The sequence below is a fragment of the Pogoniulus pusillus genome, chromosome 5 (assembly GCF_015220805.1).
Source record: "Pogoniulus pusillus isolate bPogPus1 chromosome 5, bPogPus1.pri, whole genome shotgun sequence".
Classification (NCBI taxonomy): domain Eukaryota; kingdom Metazoa; phylum Chordata; class Aves; order Piciformes; family Lybiidae; genus Pogoniulus; species Pogoniulus pusillus.
This window is the reverse complement of record NC_087268.1, coordinates 11,710,394-11,736,336: the sequence shown is the minus strand read 5'-3', so window position 1 is coordinate 11,736,336 and position 25,943 is coordinate 11,710,394. Positions and strand designations below refer to the sequence as shown.

General features: G+C 43.9%; 1 protein-coding gene across 1 annotated transcript; it reads left to right on the top strand.

The window, feature by feature from the left end:
- The first annotated feature begins 581 nt into the window (after positions 1-581).
- TTF2 (transcription termination factor 2) lies at positions 582-24,588 on the top strand. The gene is made up of 23 exons (XM_064143217.1): positions 582-640; positions 733-844; positions 1,078-1,164; positions 2,399-2,465; positions 2,932-3,870; positions 4,691-4,817; positions 5,941-6,132; positions 6,580-6,737; positions 10,251-10,332; positions 10,630-10,743; positions 11,572-11,722; positions 12,978-13,083; positions 14,525-14,715; positions 15,647-15,800; positions 16,490-16,581; positions 17,394-17,476; positions 17,902-18,041; positions 18,792-18,962; positions 19,583-19,641; positions 20,736-20,889; positions 22,247-22,329; positions 23,422-23,496; positions 24,192-24,588. The coding sequence occupies exons 1-23, from the start codon at positions 613-615 to the stop codon at positions 24,334-24,336; spliced, it is 3,510 nt and encodes a 1,169-aa protein (XP_063999287.1). The 5' UTR covers positions 582-612; the 3' UTR covers positions 24,337-24,588.
- Positions 24,589-25,943: the final 1,355 nt, after the last annotated feature.

Here is a 25,943-nt window from a genome sequence, read left to right as displayed (position 1 = left end):
CCGGACCGGGCACCGCCTTGCGGCCAGGGCGGAGCTGACAGCGGAGGGTGCCGCTGTGCGTCCGGACCGGGCACCGCCTTGCGGCCCGGGCACCGCCTTGCGGCCCAGGCGGAGCTGACAGCGGAGGGTGCCGCTGTGCGTCCGGACCGGGCACCGCCTTGCGGCCAGGGCGGAGCTGACAGCGGAGGGTGCCGCTGTGCGTCCGGACCGGGCACCGCCTTGCGGCCAGGGCGGAGCTGACAGCGGAGGGTGCCGCTGTGCGTCCGGACCGGGCACCGCCTTGCGGCCAGGGCGGAGCTGACAGCGGAGGGTGCCGCTGTGCGTCCGGACCGGGCACCGCAGCGGATGGGCCGTGAAGGAGGCCACGCCCCCCCTTCGCCATGGCCTCGTCCCCCTCGGCGGCCGCCAGCCAATGGCAGCGCTCCTTGCTCTTCCCGCCCTTTCTCCAAGCGCTCGAGAATCAACCGCGCGGAGCTGGGGGCGGGAGCTGGGCATTCGCAGACCAGCACTGATTGGCTCCACCGCCCTCTTGCCCCGCTGTGATTGGGCGAGCCCTTGAGCTGAGCAGGATTGGCCACTTTCAAAGGTGGTCGTGGCCGCTGCTGCAGAGCAATGGAGGCTGTGCCCTGCAGCAAACACGGTGAGGGGTGAGCCGCTGGCCGGTTTGGCGCGCCGGCCCCGGTCTCCTTCCTGCGCCTGGCCTGACTCCTCGCTCTCTTTTCTGCCATTCAGGGTCCCTCTGCCTCCTGAAGACGGGTGTCCGCGATGGCCCAAACCAGGGAAAAAGCTTCTACGTGTGCAGAGCTCAGGGTCCGGCGGTCTGTGACTTCGTCCTACCGGCGCCGTAGGTTCAGGGCTGTGGGGTCGGAGGGCCTCCTGCAGCTCTGAGGAGAAGAGTCACACCCACTACTCTTCTGAAAGAACTCCAATGCTAGGCCAGACGTCGCATGCTTTTGCTTTCTTAGATGTGTAGTCTTGGCGAAGATTGTCTCAGTAGCTTGTCACAAGTCATGTTTTTTGCTGTTCATCGAGCAGCCTGTGTTGTCGTTTTCATGCTTTCTCCTTTCCTGTTTTCAGTGTTCCTGCTTCTTACTGCCTGATTCATGAGGGATGCGTGGTGGAGTTACAAGTCCTTGTTCAGCACCAAGACAGAGATGAATACCAGTAAGTTCCTCCAAGTGGAAAAAAAAAAAGCTCGGATGTTTAGGTTTGAATATTTCACAGATTCATAAAATAGTTTGGGTTGGAAGGGACCTTAAAGATCATCTTGTTCTAACCTGCCTGGCATTGTTGTGAACACCTTCCACTAGACCAGGTTGCTCAAGGCCTCATCTAACCTGACCTTAAACACCTCGAAGGAGGGGATATCCTCAGCTTCCCTGGGCAGCCTGTTCTAATGTCTCACCCCCCTTATTGTAAAGAATTTCTGTCTAAATTTACCCTCCTCAGGCTTCAATTTGGAACTGTCTGGTGGCAGCTGACTTGCAGTTTCCTTCCAGAACTAAAAAGCTCTTCCAGCCTTGAGGTCTTCACTTAGCAAGTTTCAGAATGGTTGCTCTTTTTATTAGCTGTTAGATTTATACCATCAAATCATGTTTATTTTTAAGATAATTGAACATCCAAGACTCATGACGGTTGCATTGAATTCACTTGTTTTAATTTTGATACCCTTGTTGCAGCAGTCCTCCTTGGCTGCCAGTTTAAATTAAAAATCACATCCAAAGTTCTTTCTGTTCCCGTGGTGCTTTAAAGGTGAGGTGGCCTAGTTATACTAGTAACTAAAATAATAGCTGTTCCCTTACACCTTGAAATCATAGAATGCTTCTGAGGCTTTGAGGATAAACAGTATTTTTGCCTGAGTAGTTACTGTTTTTTATAGTTAAAATACTCTTGTTGACTCAAGAACCAAAAAGCAGCCCAAAATACTAGGAATCTTTATCCAGAGAACAATGCTTTTGTAAAGGCTATATTGCCAGTGTTCATGGCCTTTTAGTATGTGTAAATCTGGATGTAAAGTACACGTGAAAAAACTTGTCCCTGCAAACTAAGTTTAAAGAGAGCTGTAGCCAGGTGGGGGTTGGGCTCTTCTCCCAGACAGCCAGCAACAGAATGAGGGGACACAGTCTCAAGTTGTGCCAAGGGAAGTATAGGCTGGATGTTAGGAGGAAGTTCTTCCCAGAGAGAGTGATTGGCATTGGAATGGGCTGCCCAGGGAGGTGGTGGAGGCACCGTCCCTGGGGGTTGAAGAAAAGCCTGGCTGAGGCATTTAGTGCCATGGTCTAGTTGACTGGCTAGGGCTGGGTGCTAGGTTGGACTGGATGATCTTGGAGGTCTCTTCCAACCTGGTTGATTCTATGATTCCTTTACTGACTCCAAGTCTTGTTTTATTCTTTGGTAGGTTGTTCTACCGATGTCTTAAGAGTAAAGCGGATGGGAAGAAGTGGTGTGGAAGTGTCCCATGGCAGGTATGAATGTTTCATTTGTACTAGTATAATAAGTATTAACTTATTCTAGCATGACTTTTAATTCTTTCAACTGTAATCACCTCTGTGGCTACCTAGTGGAGCTGTTTGTATTTTCTAAATGAAAAGCTATTGGCCTGCTGTAATCCAGATGAGACTTCTTTTAATCCAGATTTGTGTCAAGTAATCACTGTTCCTCTAGTCTTGAAAGAAACTTGATTTTGATTTCTGGCAGTCTTCTCTTGAGGTTGATGCAGTGGGAACTTGATCCTGAAAAAATCCCATTGGAATGGAAAGTAGAATATCAGCAGTTTTGTTTTCCTTGTAAAATATTTATCTTGATCCTGTTAACATGATAGGAAAGATGATGCTTGCAGGAAACGAGATCTTGCTTGGGAAGATCAGTTTGTATGTATAGTTAGCAGGCTTTAATAGTTTATACACTGGCATTTATTCATATTTTTTGCAGGATCCAAAAGCTACCAATGTGTCACAAACCCTGAAATCCCAGCCCAACATAGCACCTCTCTTCAATCCCAGTGGCCAAAGAAATCCATTCAAAGTGATAGACAAGAATTGTGAACCACCATCCTGGAAACAAAGCAAGCAAGGAGATGGAGAGGAAAGTAAAGCAAAAGAAGTAAAAGCAGAGAAAGAAAGTGCACTAGTGTCCTATAAAGAAAAGAAATCAACCTCTGATCCCTCCAGAGAGCAAGAACCTCTAGAAGGGCTGAAATCTGAAAGGAAGCAGTCCATGGTGAAGACTGATGCAGAGTTTAAGGAGGGCGCAGTGGAAGAATCTATACTTGGTCATTCTGAGACTTGCAAAGGGAAAAAAGTCTTTCAGAAGGAAGAGAAATGCAATGACAGTGACAGAGTATTCAGGAAGCCTTCTGAACATGGGGAAAAAGAGCCAGGTGCAAGATCAAAATTCTTTACACAAGGATTTGGAAAGCAAAGTAAAAGTGGCAAGCCTCTGGAGGAGGAGCGGCTTGGAGAGAAAGGTTTAAAGAGCTACGGGGGTAAAGAAACCAGAGGGAAGGAACATGCTTGTCAGAAGACTGGAGAAAAGAAACTGCTGTCTGAAGAAGATGCAGTTTCCCCAGCAATACCACAGTTGGTATTGCAGCATGCTGCCCCGAATGGAGGAGCAAAGACAGTGACACAAATCGGACCAGAGTTGGGGCAGCCTCTTGATAAAGTCTCTGACAGTGATTACTCTTCACGTAAAAGTCAACCTAAGAACTCAGATGAGTGTTTGCAATCAAGAGAGATTCCTTCAGAAAAAACAGGGAAGAGTATGCAGGGGATGCCTTTGCCAGGAGCTGCACCATTGCGTCACATGCAAGGACCCCAGGATCCTAAAGCTGTTCACAACCATATTGTAGTCCAGCTGAAACAGAAGAAGGTAATTTATTTCACCTATTACACTGTTCTGTTGTTCTGTGTTGAGTGTGGCTTCCCTTATTTGTGACAGGCACCAGAATAGGGTATCCTATCACATCAGGACCTCAAAATACTTAGATGGTTTAGGAAGATGAGGCATGGGAAGGAGTTCAGCCTAGGAAGAAGTTTTAAGTCATGTATCAGACAATTGCCCCTAAGGTAATACAACCTTCATTTGAGGGTGTTCAGATTTGACCTGCCTGAGGTTGTGTCTGTCTTTTACTCATGCAGTAATTTGTGTAAGATGGAGCAGTGCACAGCCAGCTGAACCTTTTTAAATAATTTATGTGTTTCTGATGGTCTCTCTTGGCCTTGTGGAGTGAGAATCATCTAACCCTGAATATTTACAGTAAGATGAAATAAATTACCTGCCCGTTTGCTTTTTAAACCATTCTTAGTAGCTGTGTTCCTTATTTTTCTTTTATTATAACCCCCCTGTTTGCCTAGAGTTCCAAACAGAACTTCAAAATAAACCAGTCTTGGAAAGAAATGTGCAGGTAGGCTGAACGTTAGGTACTTGAGAACTGTGAAGATTGTCCAAGTCTACCTGTTCATCCTTCAAAGAAGGGAAGGCCCTACATCCTTCCATCTCTTGTTAAGTACCCTAATGCTTAATTTGTTTTCTTCTAGGAGACTTAATCACAATGAGTGGCTTTTAGAAATCGTAGAGCAGTATCAGAATTGCTATGGCATGAATGTTTTTAAACTTCCAACCTGAGCTCTACTGGCAGAGAGCTCGGTAAGCACACTCAGGTTTTGAATTCTTTTTCTTTCTTTTACAGAGTACATTGGCTACAGTGAACCTACAGATGCTGCCAGATAAAGGGGAACGGTTATTAAAGCAGGTGCAGGATTTGGAAGCTGCACTTGATGCTCTGAACATTTCAACAGCAGATACAACTGAAAAAGGTGGGGGTAATTTGTTATGATTTGGTTTTTTTCACCCTAGAACTTTGCAGAACGGTTTATCTTACTGTACTTGTTAATACTGAGGAAAAATAGCATAAACTTGCATATTGTATGTGCTCTCTGTTAAAGCTTGTCTGATGGACATGTGCTTAGTGTAAAAGTTGTCTGTTGAGATTGAAGATGACAAATGTTATTTGCTACCATATGTTTCTGGGAGAGCATGAACAACTCAAACATTGGCTCTGAAGTGTGGTTGCCCGAAAGTGTTTCCTCTCATGAACAGGGCTACTAGTTCTATTTCCAGCCTTGTCTATGTGACTGAGAACTTAGCAGTGAAGTGTGAACTTCCTTTTTGCTGTATGGAACCAGGCTGCTTATGCCTATTTTGGCTGTTGTGTCTTAGAGTTTCAGCTGCCAGGTACACGTAAATCATCTGCTGTGCCATTCCTGTAAAATGATTTCCTAATTCTATTAACTAGTATTAATCACCTATGGTAGAGAGTCATGTTGCTGTTACCTGTATGATCACCTCAACAGGAGAGTTACTTTGTAATCATAACATCAATTGTGGTGAGGACAAGATCCAGTCTGACAGCTCTGGAAACAGGATCTCTAGCAAGGAAGCAGTAATTCACAAACTATTACACAATAAGCACTCCAAATGTTTTATGCCATATCTGGTTTTAAGCAAGACAAACCTTTCCATAAAGGAGAGAAAAGCTTACTGTTCTTGGCCCATTTGTTCTTGGATATTTAGATAGTTTTTGTGACCAAAACATAGTCTTCAAAAGGAATAAATCCTTTGGGAAGAACTTGCAGAATTGTTCTTATTTGTATTGTGATCTCAAGTGCAAAAATCCTCGTGTTGATATAAACCACACACTGAGGTCTGAGCTGAGCTGCATTGCCTGTCACATAGGAGCAGGATCAGAGCATGCACATGAGTAGCTCAGGTGCTGTGCTAACCTCCTACCCTGCCGTTATTTGTCACATAGATACAACTAATTGTTCGTACTTTGCATGCAGACTGTTGGACAAAATCAAAGTCCTTCTCTGTCCTGGCATGAAATGCTCTGAGGTCCCTTGTGCAACCTTTTCAACCTGCAATTCTTTTCCTCTTAAGGGGAGAGTAGCACAAGCAACATCTGTCACAAGGAATCTTTGCCTAACCCATTTGGCAGGCCAGGTGGTACAAAATTGACTCCACCACTACCACTCCAGGATCCTACAGCAAAGACGTCTCCAGGCTCACACTGTCAACTCTCTGTTGCTGGTACTTTGGGTTCCAGTGAATATTACAACCACAGTTTTGGAAGTAAGTAAAGAAAGACTTCATTTATTAAAGAGAGCACTAGAGAGAACTTTCTGAAATAATCCTTCAGTGTGTCAATGTACATGAGAGTAGTAAACCTTTTTTTCATTAGTCTAAGCTGCATAGAACCCCACCAGGCATCTGTAAGTACTGAGATCCATCTGACACAGTCTCAAGTTGTGCCAGGGAAGGTCTAGGCTGGACCTTAGGAGGAAATTCTTCACAGGGAGAGTGACTTGCCATTGGAATGGGCTGCGCAGGGAGGTGGTGGAGTTCCTGTCCCTGGAGGTGTTCAAGCAAAGCCTGGATGAGGCACTTAGTGCCATGGTCTAGTTGATTGGATAGGGATGGGTGATAGGTTGGACTGGATGATCTTGGAGGTCTCTTCTAACCTGGTTGACTCTAAGATTCTGTGATCTGCTTGAAAGTTAGTGTTGTGTATCTTTCCAGTGAACTTTGGTATGCAGAACCTATATGGAGGAAGAATGACAGAAGACCGAATCAAGGCTGTACACAATGCTATAAGTGAGGCTGTTAATCATCTTCACAAATCCCTCGAATCTTGTCCAACTGAGCAGACAGCAGCTGAAGATCCCCCTGGATTGAAGGTGAGTGGGCAAGGATGAAGGATGTCATGCTGATCAATGAAATATTATCATTTCAGTGATCATAGAATCATAGAATGATTTAGGTTGGAAGTGGCCTCAAAGATCATCTAGTTCCAACCCCTTGGCACAGGCAGGGACACCTCCCACTAGAACAGGTTGCTCAAGACCTCATCCAGCCTAGCATTGAACACCTCCAGGGAGGTGTTCATGCAACCAGAGAGGTTCATCCACAACATCCCTGGGCAATCTGTTCCAATGTCTCACCACCCTCACTGTAAAGAACTTATTCCTAACATCTAATCTAAACTTTCCTCTTCCAGTTTAAACCCATTACTCCTCATCTTATCATTAGCAGACCTTGTAAACAGTCCTTCCCAGCCTTCCCCTAGGCTCCCTTCAGATACTGGAAGGCGACTGTATGGTCTTCTCGTAGCCTTCTCTTCTCCAGGCTGAAGAGCCCCAACTCATAGCCTGTTCTCATAGCAGAGGTGCCCCAGCCCTCTGATCATCTTCATGGCCCTTCTCTGGACTCACTGCAACAGTTCAATGTCCTTCTTGTGTTCAGGGCTTCAGAACTGCACACAGTACTCCAGATGGTGTCTCAGGAGAGCAGAGTAAAGGGGGAGAATCCCCTCCCTTGCCCTGCTGGCCATGCTTCTCTTGTTGCAGCCCAGGACATGGTTGCTGCCTGGGCTGCACGTGCACACTGCCGGATCAAGTTGAGCTTTTCATCAACCCAGACCTCCAGGTCCTTTTCCTCAGGGCTGCTCTCCAGCCATTCGCCACTCAGCCTGGATTTGTGTTTGGGGTTGCACCAACCCAGATGCAGGACCTTACACACTTGGCCTTGTTGAATTTCACAAGGTTGGCCCGGGCCCACCTCTCCAGCCTGTCAGGTCCCTCTGGATGTCATCCTTGCCCTGTAGCAAGTTGACTGTGCCACACATCTTGGTGCACTCGGTTCCTCTGTCCATATCGCTGACAAAGATGTTAAGCAGCACTGGTCCCAACACTGACCCTGAGGGATGCCACTTGTCACTGGTCTCCAGTGATTCCTCAGAGCATCCTGTCCTTTCAACTTTGAAGTACTTTGCAGGTTTCATCCTCCTGCAAGGGTTGCTTTCCATCCATGAGAATTGCTTCAGATAGTCAATACTTATCACAGTATCAGGGTTGGAAGAGACCTCACAGATCATCAAGTCCAACCCTTTACCACAGAGCTCAAGGCTAGACCATGGCACCAAGTGCCACGTCCAATCCTGCCTTGAACAGCCCCAGGGACGGCGACTCCACCACCTCCCTGGGCAGCCCATTCCAGTGTCCAATGACTCTCTCAGTGAAGAACTTTCTCCTCACCTCAAGCCTAAATTTCCCCTGGCACAGCCTGAGGCTGTGTCCTCTTGTTCTGGTGCTGGCCACCTGAGAGAAGAGAGCAACCTCCTCCTGGCCACAACCACCCTTCAGGTAGTTGTAGACAGCAATAAGGTCACTCCTGAGCCTTCTCTTCTCCAGGCTAACCAATCCCAGCTCCCTCAGCCTCTCCTCGTAGGGCTGTGCTCAAGTCCTCTGACCAGCCTCGTCGCCCTTCTCTGGACACGCTCAAGCATCTCAATGTCCCTCCTAAACTGGGGGGCCCAGAACTGAACACAGTACTCAAGGTGTGGTCTAACCAGTGCAGAGTACAGGGGAAGAATGACCTCCCTGCTCCTGCTGACCACACCATTCCTGATGCAGGCCAGGATGCCACTGGCTCTCTTGGCCACCTGGGCACACTGCTGGCTCACGTTCAGGTGGGTATCAATCAGCACCCTCAGATCCCTCTCTGTCTGGCTGCTCTCCAGCCACTCCGACCCCAGCCTGTATCTCTGCATGGGGTTGTTGTGGCCAAAGTGCAGCACCCTGCACTTGGAGCTATTGAACCCCATCCCATTGGACTCTGCCCATCTGTCCAGGTGGTCAAGGTCCCGCTGCAGAGCCCTTCTGCCCTCCAACCCAGTCACATCTGGCCCCAGCTTATTGTCATCTGCAAACTTGCTGATGACTGACTCGATGCCCTGATGTTTAGTGCTTCAGAATATTTAGTAGTAGTGCCTCAGAAAAAGCAACAAACCCACAACCATTTGTATATGAGTGTCAGAGCAGAGGCAGGTGACTAGTGAGGAATAGAGAATATTGTTCTTTTCTTCCACTTTGGTCTCCCACTGAGCTATAAGAAACAGTCTATTGAAAACAGATTTGCAGATCACCAAGTTCATAGAACCCCACAGACTCCAGAGCCATCTGTTCTGATCTGCCAAAGAGCAGCTATATCAGGTGGTGCAGAACACATAGCTAAGGTTATGTGCAACATGTTGGAAGGTGCATGCCTCTACAAGACAATGTGTTCATGCATGCATGTTGTGTCATTTGTCACATCCTCTCAGGACCTTCTCAGCGAGGGGGAAAGCCATGTAATATCCTATGATGATAACGTGTAGTCATTCATACTATCTTTTAAGAGCCTTGAGAAATGGGGAAGCATTCTCAGTCTCTTTCCAAGACAGCAGTGTCTATTGTGAGCAGGGCTTACTTGAGTGGGTTTTCCATCTGAACCATGCCACCTTTATGTGTTCACAGAGCGCTGTGAGGTGCTAAGTTGGTTTGTGCATGAAACAGGTGCAATGCTGATGTGTTCTACTGCTGACCTTCTCTGCAGGATTTGCTTATTTTGAGTATGTATGTCCATATAGGAAAATAATAGGAAGGCAAACTCCTTGTAGTAAAATTGGAGGAGGACTTTGGGGTATTACTTGATGAAAAACTTGGCCAGCAATGGTCAATTGCAGCCCAGAATGCAAGCATGTCCTGGACTGCATCAAAAGAAGTGTGACAGCAGGATTAGGAAGGTGATTCTGCCACTCTGCTCTTGTGAGAAACTACCTGCAGTACTGTGTCCAGCTCTGGTGTCCCCTGGCACAAGAAGGACATGGAACTGCTTGAACAGGTCCAGAGGAGAAAACAAAGACAGTCAGAGGGTTGGAGCAGCTGCCCTGTGGGAACAGGCTGTTAGAGTTGGGGCTCTTCAGCCTGGAGAGGAGAAGGCTCTGGGGAGACCTTATAGCAGCCTTGCAGTAGCTGAAGGGAGCCTACACAAAAGCTGGAGAGGGACTTTATGCAAGGATGTGTAATGACAAGATGAGAAGGAATGGATTGAAGCTTGAGGAGGGTAGATTTGGACTGGATATTAGAAAGAAATGTTTTACAGTAAGGGTGGTGAGACACTGTAACAGGTTGCCCAGGGAGGTGTTCAGCCAGGCTGAATGAGGCTTTGAGAAAGCTACTCTGGAGGGAGATGACTCTGCCCATGACAGAGGGATTTGAAGTATCTGATCTTTAAGATCCCTTCCAACCCAAATCATTCTGTGAACGTATGAACTTTAGTAGGCTGGTTCAACTGGATAATTTGGTACACGAGAGAGGAGAGTCTTACCTTTGCTGGGTATTTCCTTCAGATCCTCTGTCTCACCCTCTCAGGTTCCACTGCTGCTGCACCAAAAGCAAGCACTTGCATGGCTGCTCTGGAGAGAGAATCAGAGGCCACATGGAGGAGTTCTGGGTAAGCAATAGAACACCAAAGCACCTCGAAGGGAACACTTATGGCAGCAACAATTTGGCACATAACCTACTTGCAAATGAATAACTAGTTGTTTGGGAGAGATGTTGAAGGGCCTTGCTTTTCTGTGCCCTTTTGATCAGTTACAGCTGTTAACCCATTACTATTTCATGGCCTGAAATGGTCATGTGGGTGTTGTTATTTCCTGGTAGTTACTACTGCAATATTTACATCAGTGTAGATCTGAGCTAGAGTGGCTCATTTCTGCAGGTTGTGACATCATCTCTGTCTTTTTCCCAGCGGATGACATGGGCCTGGGGAAGACTCTGACGATGATTGCTCTCATTCTGGCCCAGAAGCAGCTGAAGACAGAGAAAAAAAATGATACATCAGAAATATGGCTATCCAAATATGGTACAGATGTTTTTTTTCTGTCCTACAGCACATACACTACCATGCAGTAACATTTGAAATGCCTCAAGCATTACATATTAATGCCTCATAAAACAACAGACTCTCTGTGCTTACTTCCCTTCTGCAGGAAAACTCCATTGGGCTTAAAGTTTACTGCACTCACGTGAAAAGCCTTTGTCTTGATCAGAGGCATTTGTTCTTCCAGTAGATGTATAGGATTTTGCAGCTCATTACTTTGTGTTGTTTTGAGATTTATATCTTTTAGAGATGAGTTTCCTGAACCAGTTAAAGCCAACATTTGCTGTTGTGAAAAAAAGTTTTTGCTACGTACACAAATATATGCATAGTTCTCATGAGGACTTCAATTAGTTACTAATTACCTCCCTGTAGCTCGTCACTCCCTCTCTCATTGCCCCCTCTCCCCCCTTCTTCAGTGTTCTGTCACCCTCACAGTGAAAAAATTCCTCCTCATGTTTAAATGAAACTTCCTATGCTTCAGCTTCTACCCATTGCCCCTTGTCCTGTCATCAGCCATCACTGAGAAGAGCCTGACTTCATCCTCCTGGCACTCAACCTTTACATATTTATAAACATTGATGAGGTCACCTCTCAGTCTCCTCCAAGCTGAAGTGATGTGTTAACATTTAAGTGGAGTTTTTCCCAGCCAGAACTAACAGCCTCCAAAAATGCAATGTAGAGATGTCTGCTTCACAAACAGTGCGCAAAGGAAACATTGACCTGTTAGTAGTTGTGAATTTCTAAAACTTTAATGTTTGTTTGTCATCTAATGTGAAGGCACTGAAACTTGTCTGTGATGTTCCCCTGCAGATTCCACTGTTGTCCCTTCCTGCAGCACCTTAATCATTTGTCCTGCATCCTTAATCCATCACTGGAAGAAAGAGATTGACAGACATGTGTGCAGTGGCAGACTGAGGGTCTGTTTGTACCATGGACCAAACAGAGATAAACATGCAAAAGTGTAAGTGCTAAACCATAAATATGGCTAAAAAATACTACTTAGCAAGAGATTGTGTACATAGAATCAACCAGGTTGGAAGAGACCTCCAAGATCATCCAGTCCAACCTAGCACCCAGCCCTAGCCAGTCAACTAGACCATGGCACTAAATGCCTCATCCAGTCTTGAACACCTCCAGGGACAGTGCCTCCACCACCTCCCTGGGCAGCCCATTCCAATGCCAATCACTCTCTCTGGCAACAACTTCCTCCTAACATCCAGTCTATATTTCCCCTGGCACAACTTGAGACTGTGTCCCCTTGTTCTGTTGCTGGTTGTCTGGGAGAAGAGACCAACCCCTACCTGGCTACAACCTCCCTTCAGGTAGTTGTAGACAGTAATAAGATCACCCCTGAGCCTCCTCTTCTCCAGGCCGAACAACCCCAGCTCCCTCAGCCTCTCCTCACGGGGCTATGCCTCAGGCCTCTCACCAGCTTTGTCGTCCTTCTATGGACACATTCCAGCACCTCAACATCTCTCTTGAATTGAAGGGCCAGAACTGGACACAGCACTCAAGGTGTGGCCTGACCAGTGTTGAATACAGGGGAAGAATAACCTCCCTTGTCCCACTGGCCACACTGTTCCTGATGCAGGCCAGGATGCCATTGGCTCTCTTGGCCACCTGTGCACACTGCTGACTACATCAGAGTCAAAATTCAGTGGCTTTAGAACTATGAGGAAAAATGAAGTATGTGAGATACAGAAGGCCAAGCTCATGTCTGCTGTCAAGGTAGCAACATCTTTATGGCCTGTACCCATGCTAGGTAATTGTGGTACAGGCTGATCTTAAAAGTGTCATATTCTCAAAACCATCTCTCTTGCAGAGATTGTCATTGGCCATTTCCTTGCTTGTTCTTTGTGGTTGTGTTTTTTTTTAATAAGCTGTAGGTATAGACCAGGAAGTTTTCTACACCAATTTAGGCTATGCTGAGTATTTCTAGGTGCCAGATTTTAAGCAGCATTTGTCTTGCATGGTGTGCATTCCATGCCACTGGCTTTTACTGTCTCCTTGAGGTTACTTTGTCTACATTCAATATCCATATAATGGGGACAATGTGTCCATTCCTGTGTGACTGCTGTGAAGCTCAGCTTTCTGTAAAACTCTGCATTTCAGCTCTTGTAAAAGTGCAATGTTCTGGAACCTTCAGCACGCATTATGTCTCTCTTAAAAATGAATTCCTCATTTGTTCTTCTGATCACTACTTTTCTTTTATGCAGGCTCTCTGGATATGATGTTGTTGTCACAACCTACAGCCTTGTCTGCAAGGAGGTTCCCACGAGCAAAGGGGAAGGGGAAGTCCCTGCTGAGGACTATGATGTGGAGGTGAGAAGCCATGTTGTTGATGGGGGTTGCTTTAGCATTTTCTTCTGAGGCATTACAAGCCGTTATGTATTTGAGTAGCACCTTAGGTATGCTGAAGTGAGCTGTGGGCTGTCTATATTTTATGTTTTTCTTTAAGCTTGCTGCTGAATTTGCACATCAGAAATAAAGCAATGAGACAAAGTGCTGTGAAGTGCAGCCAGACAGTGGGGAAAAATATTCACAGTAAACCTGTTCTGTAGTAATATAGAACATGCTCCTGAATCAGTGTGTGACAGAATGGTAGGGGTTGGAAGTGACCTCTGGAGATTTGAGTCCAACCCTTGTGCCAAGGCAGGTGCACCTAAGGTCACAAAGGAACACATCCAGGCAGGATTTGAATGTCTCCAGAGATGAGACTCCATCATTTCTCTGGGCAGCCTGTTCCAGTACTCTGTCACCCTTAAATTAAAGTTTCTCCTCATGTTTAGATAAGACTTCTTACATTCAGGTTTATGTCTGTTACCCCTTGTCCTGTCACTGGGTATCACTGAGAAAAGACTGGTCCTGGCCTGACACTAACTCTTTAAGTATTGATCACCACTGATGAGATTCCCTCCTTAGTCTTCTCTTTTCCAGACTCTGAAGATGCAGTTCTGTCAGTCTTCCCTCACAATAGAGATGTTCTAGCCCCCTCATCATTTTTGTAGACCTTTCCTATGTCCTCTCCAGAAACTCCCTGTCCTTGAACTGATGACAGTGTATTATAGATGTGGCCAGTGGACTGCTAAAACGTCTTAAAAAGTAGTTTTAACAGCATAGTGGTGGATCTCTTCTCCTTTCGAGCTGGAACTGTGAAGGAACACTAGAATATCCTGAGTTGTGTTCTGTACTGCTTGCAGTGCTACAATCACTTGAAACTGTTGTGCTCTGGCTGAGGCTCAGTCTGGACTGAGGCAGCTGACATGCTGTGCTCTCAAAAAAACAGCAGCATAATTGCTAGGCTATGAAAAGATTGAAGTGGTTGCTCAATGCTAACTGACCTTGGCTACGCAGTATCCTGATAGTGGATATTGTCTAACGTCTGTGTACAGATCTAGGTGTAGCTCCTAAACAGGCCTTTGAATTTCCTGAAATTTTGAGGAGAGATCTACTAAACTGTAGAAAGATGAATTACATGTGGTTTTTAGCCCCCAGCCTGGAAAAATTTTACTCATGTGAAATGCCTGTTACAAAACTTTATGGAAGCTTTGGAGATAATTCTTTGAGAGCATCTCTTACATGACAGCAAGAGCTCAGATTACTGCAACCTAGCATCAGGAAGAGGCTTTTTTACTGAGAAAAAACTTTGCCTGAAGCTCTGTATAGAGTCTGGCAGGTTTATTACTCTGAATTATACCTTGGAGATTCTTACTCTGCTTAAGATTCAACAGTCTCAAGGTTATTACTCTGCTTCTTCTTTCAGAGTGGGTCATCTCCCTGTTCCCCTCTGCTCAAGGTAGCTTGGGCTCGAATTATATTGGATGAAGCTCACAATATTAAAAACCCAAAGGTTCAGACCTCTATAGCTGTGTGCAAACTGAGAGCCAGTGCCAGATGGGCTGTCACTGGGACACCAATTCAGAACGACTTATTGGACATGTACTCTCTCCTAAGGTGAGCTGGCTGCACATGAACACATGGATGGGGCTCTAAGTTCAGTAAATCTTCCATGATAAGTACTGAAGCTGTTTCTAAGCTTGAGTGTTCCTAAGGTATGTGGGGTAGTGAGACCAGCTACATTAACACTTCAGACCCTGGATTGCAAAGACTGTGGATGAGGCATTGCAAAGGGCTGTCCATGTCGATACTGCTGCATGTGGAAGCAGAACAGTTACAGAGGACATCTACTGAAGATACCACAGAATATATCTGATTGGAGGAGACCTCAAAGATCATCTAGTCCAAGTTTTGACCCAGTACTGAAGGCTCACCACTAAACCATGTCCCTTAGCAACAGGTGCACATGCAGCTTGAATACCTCCAGAGGTGGTGACTCCACCACTGCCCTGGGCAGACTCCAAGCTAGTTTTCCACAAACCCAATTTTAATGAACAGAAGTTTTGTGCAATAATCCTTGTTCCTACCAGAGCAGTCTAGGAGCACCTTATTAAAGAGTATTGTGCTACAGGGGCATTGAAGGAAAATGTGAAAACTTCAGCTTCCCTAAACAAATGATAGGTTAAATTCTTTGCCTCTCATTGCTGAAAGGGAAAAGATTATGTAGCATGTTGGAGCACCAAAGACATCTTGCACTTGAAATTAATTCTGGATAATTTTAATTCATTTTCAAGGAAGAGGTATGGGATTCTGAAATAACAGATGTCAAGTGCCCTGCATCTTGATCTCCTTCATTTGCTTTCACGCTCTTAGTGTTGGTAAGATTTTGAGCAAACAAGTTACCAACACCGTAACACTAGAAGTGTTTGACTGCTCCTAGACAGCATCTGGAAATGGTTTGGTTTGAATAGCAAGGAATTTGGTTCTGATCACTAAAAAGTAATTGAAGAACTTTTCCCTTGGTATGAAGTCTTCTCCTCTGTCATAGGTTTCTACGTTGCTCTCCTTTTGATGAGTACAAAGTATGGAAGTACCAGGTGGATAACAACACAAAGAAAGGAGGAGAGAGGCTAAGCCTGTTAACCAAGAGCCTTTTATTACGGAGAGCTAAGGACCAGCTGGATTCATCTGGCAAGCGCTTGGTAAGAACTGCATCCTCCACAACTGGACAATCATTCCAGTTTGCTTGCACCAGCCCGTTCTGTGCATGCATGAATTTGTTAATGAATGGGTTTTCTTGTGTGCTGCACTCTTGAGCAAGAGTTGAGTACATGCAAGTAGAGGTCCACTTAGTGGAAAGTTAAACCTTAGCCTAGGTCCATGAGATAGCGTACATCTCTGAGAATCAAAGGTACTGCATGTCCAGTGGATCTGGTGCATGCTGTGGTGCTGGTTTTCTGCACTGCATTTCTACTTTACAGATAGTCTTTTAAACTGAGCATTAGGTCCTTGGTGTGTCTGTAAGCCTTTAAAAGATGTTGTGTTGGTGTACTGTCTCATTCTGAATGTGGAACTGTGAAGCTACTTCTACAGTGCAACAAGTTAATCCCTCCACAGTAGTTCTCCAGCAGTCTGTCCTTAACAACTGCTATTGTCTTTTGTGATAGGATGATTAGAAATACAGATTTGTATCTTGAGTGTTAACCAGATTACTTGGAATTCTGTGACTATCAACGTTGAATCCTAGTTGCATTAATACAAATAACTAATGCAGAAACAGCTACCTTCTGAGATTCAGAATACTGTGTTATATCTTGGAATGCTCATTGTTCGTGATGCTGTAAAAGTTTTTTGCATTATATACGACTGGCTTTGTGTATTTTCACTTCAGGTACCTCTACCCCAGCGCAGCACACAGTTGCATCAGTTAAAACTTTCAGCAGAGGAGCAGTCTGTGTACAATGTGCTCTTCGCAAGATCCAGGTATAAATGTGGATATGAGGCATTTTGTGGCTTTGTTTCTTACTGATATGGAAAAAGACAGAGGCATCCACTTCAGATAAGAAGAGCTTTGGGGCAAATTCCTGTTAATTTCTTCCTCTTTGACTACCTGTCAAAAATACATTGATTGTTCTGGTAATAGTTGAAACTAGTTTCTGTTGTCCCATATGCTCGTGCCATGAATGAGCCTTGTCTTCTAGCCTTACACTTAATCTGATTGATTTCAAGACTCCAAAGACATGGAATTGCAAAAGTAGTTCTTAGGTTATGATCATTTGGCAGTAGTGGTGGGATTGTATCCTCTAGGCAACCACTTAAACTTGATGATCTCAAAGGTCTCTTCCAACCTCGACAGTTCTATAATTCTGTGTGCCAGGACCTGTAAAGGAGAGTATTCATCTTCTTTGCTTCTATGCTGGCCTCTCCAGATGGACGTAAAACAAGCCAGTGGAAAGTAGTTTTCTTCTGGGAGCTCTTCCAACACTCTTGCTGTAAAGAGTCTTCGTTCTTTAAAATACACATTTAAAGATGTCCTGTTATGAAGACTCTTAGTCACTGAGCCGTGGCTCTTGTTCCAATAAGTAGACTTCCCTCCTCGTATGTTTTCCATAATGAATCCTGGTTTGGATCATATTCAAATGAAACAAAACTGGGGTGTGTTGTGATAATTTTGTGATGAAATGTTTAATGAAATCTTCCATACCTTAATGCATCATCAGCTTGGGCATTAAGCTTAAGCACCTCTGGCAGTTTCTCCAGCTGTAAATCCCACAGTCTTTTTCTTGTTTTTCCAGGTCAACACTACAATCCTACCTAAAGAGACAAGAGCATAAAAATGAAAGCAGAGAGTATGCTTGTGGTAACCCATTTGAGAAAGGTTTGAGCACACGGTCCCCTGAAAATACTTGCAGAAGTGACTTTTAAGTGCACACTTAAGGAGGGGAAGCAGACCTGGGAAACGATCCCCTAATGTTAAGAAGAATCGTGCTATGGCATTCCAAAAGTCTATTCCTACTGTTGTTGCTCTGGGCAAATCTATTAACCTCCTTGGGTCTAAAATTCCTTTCTGAAATAGAGGTCTAATTGCTTGCAGAAGAGATGTCAGTGTTACTGTAAGGTGTGGTACTCCTCAGTTGTGGTTGTTGTCTGGATTGGGTTTTTCTTAAAGTGGGTTTTGATGGTTTCCTATAGTAAGTTAGGTATTTGCTTCCCTATTGGTTCCTGTCTCTTACTGATGAAACTGAGAGGTGCTTGGAGATGCCTCCAAGAGTTCTTGATTGTTTTGTCTTCCTTCCTTGGCAGTTGCACAAGAGTTTGGGATCAGTCAAAAGGAATTTATAGCAAGTTCCCAAAGTGCCTCCCAGGTCTCAAGTACCGTTCATGTCTTGTCCATCCTGTTGAGGCTCCGTCAGTGCTGCTGCCATCTCTCCTTGCTGAAAGTGGTAACTGCCTTGGCTTGTAGTAGTGTGGGGTTTTTTTGTGGAGGCTTTTTAAAGTGTTTATATAAGTCAGCAGACTTTGTAACACCCTTGCATCTCTTAGCTGGAGGTGTATGAATTTGATCCCTTTCTAGGAGTGTGTGTTTTATATTCCAAGAGGTTTCAAGATGGTCACACTTCAAAGTGAAAAGTTCCCTAGCCTGACCAATGTGGCCAGCTGTGTCTCTGAAAATACCTTTATTCACATTTTTAACAAAGGTTATTTAAATGTCAAATCTTGATCTTAACCTGGCCTTGAAAAGTGCACAAATCCACTCTAGCCTGTTTCAAAGGCTTATGTATTGGAGAGCTTTGTGTCTTGACTGAAGCTGCCCTGCATGAAGTAGACAAATCTTTCAGAAGTTCTTTGCTCTGTCATATAAAGCAGCTTCAGATACTAATGGAACACAAGATATATCTTCTAACATCTTTAATCCTGCAATTGCTAAATGCTGGGGAGGAGGAATTTAATGAGACTGAACCACAGAAAATGTCTGAGTTTGCATGATTTCCCTACAACTGCCCCTTCTTGGGGCAAAAGAATGGGCCAAAAGAAATGTTGATCTGACCCAGGAGTATTTCTTCACTGTTCTGTCATCTTGCATAACATAGTTTCCTTCAAACCCACTGTCCTCAGCAGACATTGTGCAGAACGCGGGTCAGTACTCAATTTGATCTGATGTTTGACTGTGTTATCTTATTGCTTACTTGCAGGCTCTGGACCAAGTTAACTTGAACAGTGAAGGCCTTTCCCTCTCTGTTGAGGAACAGCTTAGTGCTTTGACCCTGTCTGAGCTCCAGGCTTCTGACTCCAAGTCAACAGTTTACCTCAATGGCACAGCTTTTAAAACAGATCTTTTTGAAATCACCAGGGAGAGCACCAAGGTACTCAGGTTGTGGTTTTCTGACCTTCCTTGAGATGCTTACATTTCAGCACTTTGCCTTTTAATTTGTTAACGAATTGTCACACCTTGATAACTGCTGACTAGGCTAAGTTGGCAATTCAGATAAAATCAGGTGATTTTATTGATAGTCTGGTGAACCCCCTTGGGAAAGACTTCAATTCACCAGTTGTTGATGGAGACGTCTAATAAAGCTGAGAATATAGTCTAATGAAGTGAGAATCTGACTGCTGATAAACTGTCAGTGAAAATCTTGAGCATTGGATTCACAAAAGTTTAGAAAAGATGCATAGGAGGGCATGATGATTGTGTAAGAGCTAGGAAAACTGAGGGCAGCAGCAGGAGAGGTGGCAATAAAAGCTGCTTATAGGAAGACTGGAATCTAAAAACCATGTTTGTATGGTTTGATTTTTTTTTCTTTGTTTTCCATGGTGGAAGCATTCTTAATAATTGTTACTAAAGTATCTTGACAGTCTAAGCACAGAGGAAATTCCAGTTGAAGAGTTTCTTTCAATCACTTCCTATTCTAGGGAAGAATATCCAAGCATCAGCTGAGTTATGATAGTATGAAGACTAAATTTGTTGGGATATTTTGTCTTGCAGATAGCTCACCTCTTGTCTGAACTGAAAGCTATTCAGAGGCACTCAGAATGCCAGAAGAGGTTAGTGGACATGTCTTTTTCTTCAGTCATAGTGCTTGAGAATGTCAAGAGACTTCTTGACAGCAGGAGAAGTAATATAAGCCAAATGAATACAAATCTTCTCATATGGTAACATAGTTGCAGTGCTGCAGTATTGGGTAGCTGATTGTGAGGAAATACTTCTGATAAAAAAGAGAGTAGTTTAAGAAGTAAATTGTAAATATAGGTGAATGTGTGAGGAATCTCAGGCCTTGAGGCCTAAGAGGAGTCTTCTCCAAACGCAGAACTTGGTAGAAATTTGATTGTGCTGAGAAGTACCTGTGCTCTGCTCTGCAAACACCACCCCCCTCTCCCCCACAAAAAAGTGAGGAAATGCAGCAGTGTACCTTTTTGAGATAAAGAAATACACTGATCAGAGGACTTAAGTGCCACTCAAGTCCTGTGGCTCTCACTAGGCAAGATCTGTGTCTTTGCCCTCCACCACACTGCACTGTTACAGGATTTTCTGCTTGTTTTTGCTAAACTATGCAGAATGCACTCAGAGGTGTGTGTCTGCAAAGTAGTTAAAGGTGTGTAGCTGTGCTGGGAGTAGATTAGAAGGGAAGTCCTGTTCTTGAGCAACTCCAGAGTTGCACCATATGTAGACAGCTTTTTACCAGTCTTTTTCAAAAGCATTCCCACTGTAAGAAATGAGACCTCAACATTGGTTTTGTTTTCTACCAAAAAGTTACCGAACAAGTGATTGCCTCCCAAAATGTTTAATCTGAAAGGTGAGGTGTGGGGAGTGAGTGGCTTAGGGGAATCTGAGTATGGTGTTCTTGGTCCATTTTGCAGAAAAAGCTCAGAATTGTGATTGGTAGGTGGCAATGTAAAATCAAAAAACAGAGGTGAAAGTTGTGGGCTTAATTTGTTTGAAGATTATTAGGTATTAGCTTTCTACAGCAGGTTCTACTACTGCACCTACAGCTGAAACTATTTCTAAAGTGGAAAGGGACTTGGCTCCAGGGTGCAGTGAGGAAGAGTGCCTGAATCGTTGTCTCTTCTTGGGTGAGACTGCAATAACTGTTACAGTACACACAGAGAACTTGTTCTAACTCCCTGTTCTCTCTTTCCAGTGTTGTTGTCTCTCAATGGACGAGTATGCTGAAAGTTGTGGCTGTGCACCTCCAGCGTCTAGGGCTGAAGTATGCGACAGTAGATGGCTCTGTCAATCCTAAACAAAGAATGGATGTGGTAGAAGAGTTCAATAACAATCCCAAAGGGCCTCAGGTATGCAGTTAGTGCAGGACAACAGTTAGGAGCACTGCTATGAGCTATGTCTGACTTTGTGTTCAAATGGGAGTTTGTCACAGAAGAATAATACGAAAAGCATGTTGGGCATTTCCAGCTCATGCTTCTGCATTGGAAGATGTTTCTTTCTGTCTGTCACCTGCTTGCCAAGGAGCCTGTAAGACTTTACTGCTGTTTTTCAATATATCAGATACTTTTAACCAGACTAATCTTTTTGAGAGGATGACAGCTGAACCTGAATGAGGCTGAAGTTGGCAAAAGCATATCTCGCCCCAGTATAAAGATAGGAAGATTGGGTTTGGCACAAGAGAAATGGATTTTGCACACATGCAAAGTGAAGTGACCTCGTGATTTCTTTCACTTTTTAGTTGTTGGGGGACTAAGGGGAGGTGAAGGGGTGTGTGGTTGTGTGTATTTAAATACTTATGAACTAGTTGTTGAAAATAACTTCCAGCGTGGAATTTTGGTCAAGGAAAGAAAGCTTGCCACGTTTTTATAAAGACATCTGAATCCAAATTAATTGTTCATACTTATTATGCTTTCCTCTGGGCTCTGATGTTCCTATGATTGAGGCAGGACAAGCTGTCTTCCTGTGAGGATGGATCTGTCTGAAAGAGGAGGATATGGTGCATTAGCTTGTTCTCTTTAAATTTCTTGAACAAGCTGCTGTCTGCAAAATAAGTATTTCTTCTTATAGCTTTTTATTTAAACAAAGGAAGACTTTTGCCAGCTATGTGAACAGCTGACCCCTTAAGACGAGGGTTTTAAGGTACCATTCCATGAAACTGAGTAATTAATATATATCTAGCAAGTGTCTCTGACCTTAATTATTTTCCTGGTGTACAAGGCACCTTGTCCAAATTATCTGCTGTGCTCCCCATTTCTCCACAGCTGGTCATCTGCTTCTAAATGCTAAGTTATTTGGAAACAAAGTGAAAGGAGCAGCAGGTCATTTCAGTCCAGTTGCCAGCATTTTATTATTATTGTTAATTTGAGAGATAGTGCTGATTGGTCCCACTGTTGGCAACAGGCTGTCATTTGAGTGGGACATGGAGAGTCTGACCTTCTTACTCCTTTCTCTGGTCTCTAAAGAAATGTATCAGGATAATAGATATGAAATGATAGGATAGGCTGGCCTCTCAGAGCCATAACTTCTACATCCAGGCTTCTGTGTCTCATTGAGTAACATCTGTCAAGCTCCCAAATACGTAATAAATACAGACATGTAATACATATATGTAACAAAGAGATCCTTTGATTCAAATTAATATGTCAGGTATATGAAGCACTGATCTTCTGGAAACAAGCTCCTTAATGTAACTCTTTTTCTTTGAAGGTAATGCTGGTCTCATTGCTGGCTGGAGGTGTTGGTCTGAACTTGACTGGAGGAAACCACCTCTTTCTTCTTGACATGCACTGGTAAAGAGAAATGAAAGTTCCATCCTGGAAGATGGGGGGAATGATGCTTGCTTTCTTGCCACATGTACGGTTTCTGATACCGCTGAGTCAGGAGGGGAATGTTTAGCTGAAAGTAAAGCCTAGTGATCATCTGGGGAAGAACAACCCCATGTAGCAGTACATACTGGGAGCTGATCTGCTGGAGAGCAGCTCTGAGGCAAAGGACCTAGGAGTCCTGATGGGCAACGGGATGACCATGAGCCAGCAGTGTACCCCTGTGGACAAGAAATCCAATGGCATTCTCAGATGCATTAAGAGGAGTGTGGCCAGTAGGATGAGGGGGGTTCATCTCCCCCTCTACTCTGCTGGTGAGGCCTCACCTGGAGTACTGTGTCTAGTTCTGGGCACTCCATTTCTTTGTGAACTGGAGTGCCCTCTGGCAGAAGGGCTGGACTCAAGCTTCAGAGGTCCCTTCCAACCACTAGCGTTCGATGATTAGTTGTGGAAAAGTGTTTTGGGGGTTTTCAGGGCTACAAACATAGTGCGTGGGAGCTTGTAATATTTATCTTGTCTCTCATCAAATTCAGGATCACAATGTTTTGTATTAATGTTGTCCATGACATCTTACAAACTGAGGCAAACTAACGTGCCTCAGTACAAAATTAGTAGCAGCATGGAGGTTTTTCTACAGTGTGGAAGTTACGCCAACAAGTATTGCTTGCAATTGTGTGTCAAAGGCAACCTTTTTCTGATGTAAATATTCTTGAGCAAAGGCCTTCCCCACTGGCTACTTGGCTTTTTCTGCCTACTAACTACTGGCCAGAAATACTGTGCTACATGGAACAGTGGCGTGATTCATGCAGCTGACTTTGTGTGGAGTTGTAGCACACTTGTACCAAGGGCAAAGGGAAGTACAGTCAGGGTGAACATTCATGCTCAAGCTAGGAAACCGAAGGTAACCTGGGAGCAGTTGTAGTCCTGCACAAGAAGAAAATGAGACAATCTGGAGCTTCCATTAGGCATGCACAGACACTTAAATATTTCAGTTATTCCTGAATACAAGGCCTTAAGTTGATGGATTTGTTTTGGGGTTTGTTTTTTATTACCTTGCAGGAATCCTGCTCTTGAGGATCAGGCGTGTGACCGCATTTACAGAGTGGGTCAGCAGAAGGATGTTGTGATACACAGGTCAGGATTTTCTTTAGCAGCAAATGAGGTTGTTGCCACTTACTGTCTAGCTTCAGTTGATGAGACAAGGCCTTGGTCTACATGAAAATGTTTCTGTGTGGCAGTTGTCTGCTTGTTGCTGTCCTGATAGGTAGCAGTGGCTTATTGCTCTTCAGCCTGTGGCAGCTGAATGTCCCCAGTTCAGGCACCAAACCATTTCTTTACTCTTACTGAGTGGAGAGTTTTCACTGTGCTCCCCAAGCCTGGATCTTTCTAATATCAGTAACATAAACAAATATAGAGCACTTCAAAAAAGTGACAAAGTTGGCCTTTAGAAAAAGCATCTATAATCATAAGCAGTAAATGTTACACAGCAAATTCAAAGGAACTGGAATCTAAAATACTACTTTGTGTACAATGCTTTTAGTATAGCAGCAGCTAGCAGTTATAAAACGATCATTGCAGGATTTTGTCACAATTACTGCTGCTTCAGATGACCAAAGCTGAGGCTTAAAGTACATCAGATACTGCTTATTTCAATTGTTAGAGTATCTGGAAGTGAGAGCACCTGTTTGCTGTGTACAGGTGTACTTTGTCAGTCATGCAGTAGGCTGTTAATTTTTAAGTGAGACAAGTCTTGGGAAAACAGGTAAGCATTATAGTAAATTTCCAAGCAGTTGAAATGGTGTGGCTTTGGGTTGTCATTTTTTTATCAGGTTTGTCTGTGAAGGAACAGTAGAAGACAAGATCCTACAGCTCCAGAGGAGGAAGAAAGTTCTTGCTCAGCAGGTGCTGTCAGGCAAAGGGGACACCTTTGCTAAGCTCACTCTGGCTGACCTCAAAATTCTCTTTGACATCTAATTACAATGCACAACAGAATGTGATTTTATACCTACAAGTAACTGAAGATTTAAATGAAGGACTGCTGGTTTAAAGTGGTTCTTTATTTGAAACAAATAACTACCTTTTTTTCAACTGTTCCAGAAACAGAAGTTACCAACTTCAGTAATTTGGGTACATGATCTAGTTTCAATGTTAGAAAGAAATTAATAAAGTTATAATTTAAGCTATTGTTATAAAACAAGTGAATATTAAAACTGTATTTGTTTCTTTCTTGGTTTCCTATTTGTGCTTTTTGGATAGAAAACCTTCCTCTTTGGAACAGAAAAAGCACAGGCATAAGCAAAACAAAAGAGAGGAGCATGAAGTAGTGTTACAGTTCTAAGGCTGTGCCTAATTTTCCAGAGGAATTTTGAGTCTAAACAGTTTTAGGGATCAGACACAGAAAAATGCAAGGTAAGTTTATCTCCTTCCATAAGACCACTGAATATCTTTTATTTTGCAGCACAGGCTTCTTTATCTCTCTCTGCCTCCTACTTGTTTCTAGCTTCTCTACCCTGCCTGTCACCTTGCATATTGCCTGCCTGATATCCTTGATTGGATTTGCAAAGGGTACAGGGAAGCAGGTAGAAACAGAAGCTGTAATACAGCCCTCTGGGTCCTTTGTGTCCAGGAGAGTGTATTACTGTGCAGAGGAGGAGAGAGAAAGAGATAAAATATAGCACAATACCCCTTGTACAATTGTAAATATACCTTGTACATGTTTATTGCCTTTTATGCTTTTAGATTTAGTCTACTTTTGTAAATACAACTTAATTTGACTTCCAAAATTCTTAGTAAGAAATTTACTCTTGGGGGTAAATTTCTGATTTATGGGTGGCAAATACAAACCAGAACAGGTAGGAAGGTTCAGAGGTTGAGCAGGCATGAAGGATGCAAAAAAAAATGAGTACTGTGCTATAGGAAGACTGTAAACTGTAGAATGTATTGATTACAAAATAACTTCTTAACAAAATTAAGGAAGGAGGAATAGTTCACTTCCCTTCTTTTGTTCCTTAAGAGAACTTTTTATGTCTTAATTGAAGAAGCATTTATCTACACTACTTGAGGCATTTATTCAAGAAGGGAAGTAGATTTCTGTTATGTTCCAATGAAACAAAAACTGAATTCCTGATTGTTCTATTTTCTGAGTGTTAATGTAAAGTTGCCTTGGTGCAAACTCTTGAATATTTAGGCCATTTGTCCTTAGAAGATGCTCCATTTTTTTTAACAGTAAATGAGCTGCAAGTCCTGATTAATGGTTAGTACTTTGTCTCCTACCAGAAATGGTATGTGCAGGTGAGTGTTCCAGGCATTTTTTGTTTAACTGGTAGTGCATCTTCCCTGCTTCCATCCCACTCTGCTTTGTGGGAGCTGACAGCACTGTCAGCAAATGGCAGGAGTGACTGACACACCTGAAGGCTATAGAATCATAGAATCAAGAGACCTCCAAGATCATCCAGTCCAACCTATCCCCCAGCCCTATCCAGTCAACTAGACCATGGCACTAAGTGCCTCAGCCAGGCTTTTTTTGAACATCTCCACGGACAGTGACTCCACCATCTCCCTGGGCAGCCCATTCCAATGGC